The 4,187-nt window shown below is 35.1% G+C and overlaps 1 protein-coding gene across 1 annotated transcript; it reads right to left on the reverse strand.

Moving 5' to 3' along the window:
• Positions 1-2,321: 2,321 nt before the first annotated feature.
• On the reverse strand, positions 2,322-3,266 carry LOC100918976 (olfactory receptor 52M1-like). The gene has a single exon (XM_003764815.2). The coding sequence runs from the start codon at positions 3,264-3,266 to the stop codon at positions 2,322-2,324; it is 945 nt and encodes a 314-aa protein (XP_003764863.2).
• Between the last annotated feature and the right edge of the window lie 921 nt (positions 3,267-4,187).

Raw genomic sequence — 4,187 nt, forward strand, 5'->3', positions numbered from 1 at the left:
AATGAGAAAAATCAGACCATAAAAGGCTATTACTAGGCTATGAAAGATCAAGACATACAAACACAGAAAAAGAAAACAATGTGAAGACAGCTAAAAGCAAAGTATCAAAAAGGGAAAAATACAAATGAGACATAAATTCAACAAGAATTCCTGGAAGAAGAAGAAAAATATGAGATATAGAAAATTATCATTTTTTTCTGGGAGATTGCCTGTTTTTCCTTCCAAATGATTCTATACTTATTTTACAGATTTCTATTCATATCTGATGGAAATGGAAACTGTCATCTGCTCCTGTCACAATAGAAGTCTAATAAAAACTAAATTTTTAGACACTTTTAAAGTTTTTTCATTCACATTTCTCTTTTCTCTGTTGATCATGTTTTAGTAGATTTATTCTGTCTTGCCTTTTCATTGATCTAGGACTATGTCTTAAGAAAAATATTCCTATATTCTGTGTCATCATGGAGATTTGAAGGTATCTCTGAGGGTAATATCTTAATCAAATGAAATAAAGAGAATTGAGCATAACTGTAGAGGACTGAATCTCTTGAGTGGATGCACTCAGGTCGGTATGAGCACTTAAGGCTAATTACTAATTGGACAATACTCTATGGGCATGTGCTTAGGGAATGGCCCTTCCCACTATCCTGTGCTGGCTCGATAATTGGTGTATGCAGAGAATTGTAGGAGGGAATAGGGGTGAAGTAAGACTAGCCAGGGTCACTCTTTGGGTGGGAGACTAAGAAGGAAGGTTGCAGAGATTTTGCTTCCATCCAAATCAATCCTACCCCTAAAGACCAAGAATAAAGACTAAGGACTTTTGCTTATCCTGACTCTGGCTGATTCTAAGGTATCCATGGTCATCACACATAACTTCATCTTTCTCATCTATTTCTTCTATTCTTCTTCATCCTTATCCAGAATCTTCAAGTATGAAGACTCAATTATATGAAAGAATGAATTGCTATTTATTTATTGTATTTGTTTGTTACTATTATCATTATTATTATTAATAAGTTTCTCTAGGTTAAACATTATAGAGGACATGACAAATTAATTCCATGTTTTCAGGTATCTCCCATGATGAACTAGATATTTGGATGGAAAGATCATACAAGAAGGACAAGAGTTTCATTAATAATAAAGAAACATAGGCATTATACATGATATTTAAGTTTAATTAAGTTATTATTAAATAACTTAGACATTCTATTACTAGGATTGACTTAATTACTAAAAAAGGAAAGTAATAAAAATAATTCAGGGGGAAAGTATGCATTTGAAAGAGGTATTACCTTTTTTGATATCATATCTTTGAACAACACTATGATTGTTACCAAAACCATTGACAGAATAGTCATCATAAACATCATCAATAACAACAGCAGTATCTACTACATATCTGTATCATCATCTTTTTCTTCATCACATCATCATAAATTTTTACTGATACAATATAATCATTCCCCTAATTGCCATTATCAGCAACACCAGCATTAACCCTATCATCATCATAATCAGTTCATCCTTCATTAACCATCATCATTATCAGCAAGTAATTCTTATCAATTATTATCAATTCTGGAAGGAGAAAATTGTGTGTGTGTCAGTGTGTGTGTGTTTATGAGTGTGTGTATGTGTGTGTGTGTGTGTGTGCATAGCTACTTGCACTCAAAAAAACAAACATGTCCAATCAAATAGCTGGGTATTATCATTTGTATTTATTTGCATATGTTATTTGTGTGCTTAACTCACTCACAAATTCATTGCAACTTAATATAAAAAGCCTTTTTGTGTATTCTTGCATTTCTCCTTACTGACTTGCCATATGTCTTGGAATGTAATCTGTGATCACAAAAGGAAAGGACTCCACTTCTTTCCTTGCTTACAACGCCAAGGTAGAAAATTTACACCATTAACCATCTTTCTGATCTCCTAATATGGGATTTAAAGCATCTGGTTCTTAATAAAGAGATTGGAGCAGCACCTTTAGCTTGATTTTCTTCTCTCTACTGTTCCCTCATTATTGAATATGCTTCATAAAGGGGAAAAGGAATGAAGCAGGAAGAAAGGGAACCATTTCACCTATGTCATATTTTGTTAGGAAAGCTAATCCAAGTTTTTTGAAGTGTTATAAAAATCATGAATACATATTACACAGTATAGTTCCCTTTCTTACAATATGCACCTTGGTAGGAAACAGCAGGATTCCTTTGTAATCAAGACTCACCATGAGTGAGAAGAACATAGGATCTGTTCTTTATCTCAGCTCTAAAGTCAAGCTGTTTCTGTTATTATCTCTAATGATACTGAAATCATATTCAGATGACTTTTATCCTCAGTGCCCCTAGGACATGGTCTCGTATCTTTTTAGTCCGGACTCCATACACAATGGGGTTAAGGAAAGGAGGCACTAGTAAGTATATATTAGCAATACAAATGTGGATGTGGGGTGGCACATTGAAGCCAAAACGATGAGTGAGGAAGGAGAAACCAGCTGTGGAGTAAAAGACAAGGATTACGCAAACATGGGAGCCACATGTGCCCAAAGCTTTAAGCTTGGCTTCCCGGGATGGTAGATGGAAAACCGTACGTAGAATGAGGACATAGGAGATGGCAATAAAGGAGGCATCACAACAGCCAAAGACACCAGCCATGCTAATGCTATAGCCCTTGGCAGCACCTGCATCTGCACATGCAAGTTTGACCAAGGCCATGAACTCACAGTAGGTGTGTGCAATTATTCGAGTTTGACAGTAGGGCAGCTGCTTAAGCAAGATAGGGTGTGGGAAGAAAAAGACCATACCTCTAAGTACCATAGCAATACCTATCTTGGCAATGCGGATATGGGTAAGAATTGTTGTGTGATGCAATGGGTTGCAAATGGCCACGTAGCGGTCAAAGGCCATTGCTAAGAAGAATCCAGATTCCATGGCTGTGAAGCTATGGATAAAGAACATTTGAGCTAGACAGGCATCAAAAGCAATTTCATGGGAACCAAACCAGAAGAGACAGAGCATACGGGGCATGGTAGAAGTTGACAAGACCAGGTCAGTGACAGACAGCATGCACAGAAAAAGAAACATGGGCTCATGCAGGCTTTGCTCTGCTCGAACCACAGCCAGGATGGTCACATTCCCTACTACGGCCACTATATACATGGAACAGAAAGGAATCCCTATCCAAGCATGCAGGTGCTCCAAGCCAGGGATGCCCATCAGGAAGAAGGTGGATGGTGAAAATTGGGAGGTGTTAGCCAAAGACATCATGATGCTACTTTCTCTTCCCAAGGAATGGATTTTGTGTTTTCAAGGCTTAAAGACTCCACCAAGATGTTAGCAATATGAACCTGAAACATATCCAAAATAAAAGTCAAAGAAAACTGTACAAATCTCATTAGAGATAATAACAGCATGCACTACTGTTTTTAAACAAATATTCTGTATACTTTATTAATAAATACTTCATTAAAATGACTGGGATAAAAATGGCTATATTTCATAAAAATTGGGAGAACATTAAATTTAACAATTTCCATATTCTATCCTCCATATTCCCTTCCTAGTATGTAAGACTACATTTTAAAAATTAAATTGTATGTTATTAAACTTAGCAATTTGTCTAGGTTTTTGAATCCTGAATATTGTAATTCAATATTTAGAATCCTCTACTCTGATTTATATAAAGGATAAATTTGAAAACATGCAATGTTTCTCTTTCTCCAAGTAATTAATGAAAAATATTGAAAAGCACTGGGTTAAGGACAGAAATGTTGGCATAGCTTTTAATACTTTAGAGCTGAGATAAAGAACAGCTTTATAATTAATAGTATATGTAGTTTAGATATGATATTATTATACAATCACTCTTACCCACTATTTTGAAAAGAAAAAGCACATTCTGCTAGAATCATACTGCCATTTTGGTTCTGAACAAAGAAAATATTCTTGATCTATGATGTAAACTTTGCATTTAAAATTATTATCTCAAAAAAAAAACCCTGTTGTTCTGAGGATCAGATGGCAGTTTATTAAATGGGAATAGATGAAAAATATTAGAAAAGGCTCTACAGTGATAAAGGTTGGTGATATTTCCCTAGAAAAGATTCAATCATATATTCAAATTGAGAACTATCCTACCAGAGTCAAATTAGGATCATAAATGATTGTAGAATGTCTGACATGTCA

This window comes from Sarcophilus harrisii, chromosome 3 (assembly GCF_902635505.1).
Source record: "Sarcophilus harrisii chromosome 3, mSarHar1.11, whole genome shotgun sequence".
Taxonomy (NCBI): Eukaryota; Metazoa; Chordata; class Mammalia; order Dasyuromorphia; family Dasyuridae; genus Sarcophilus; species Sarcophilus harrisii.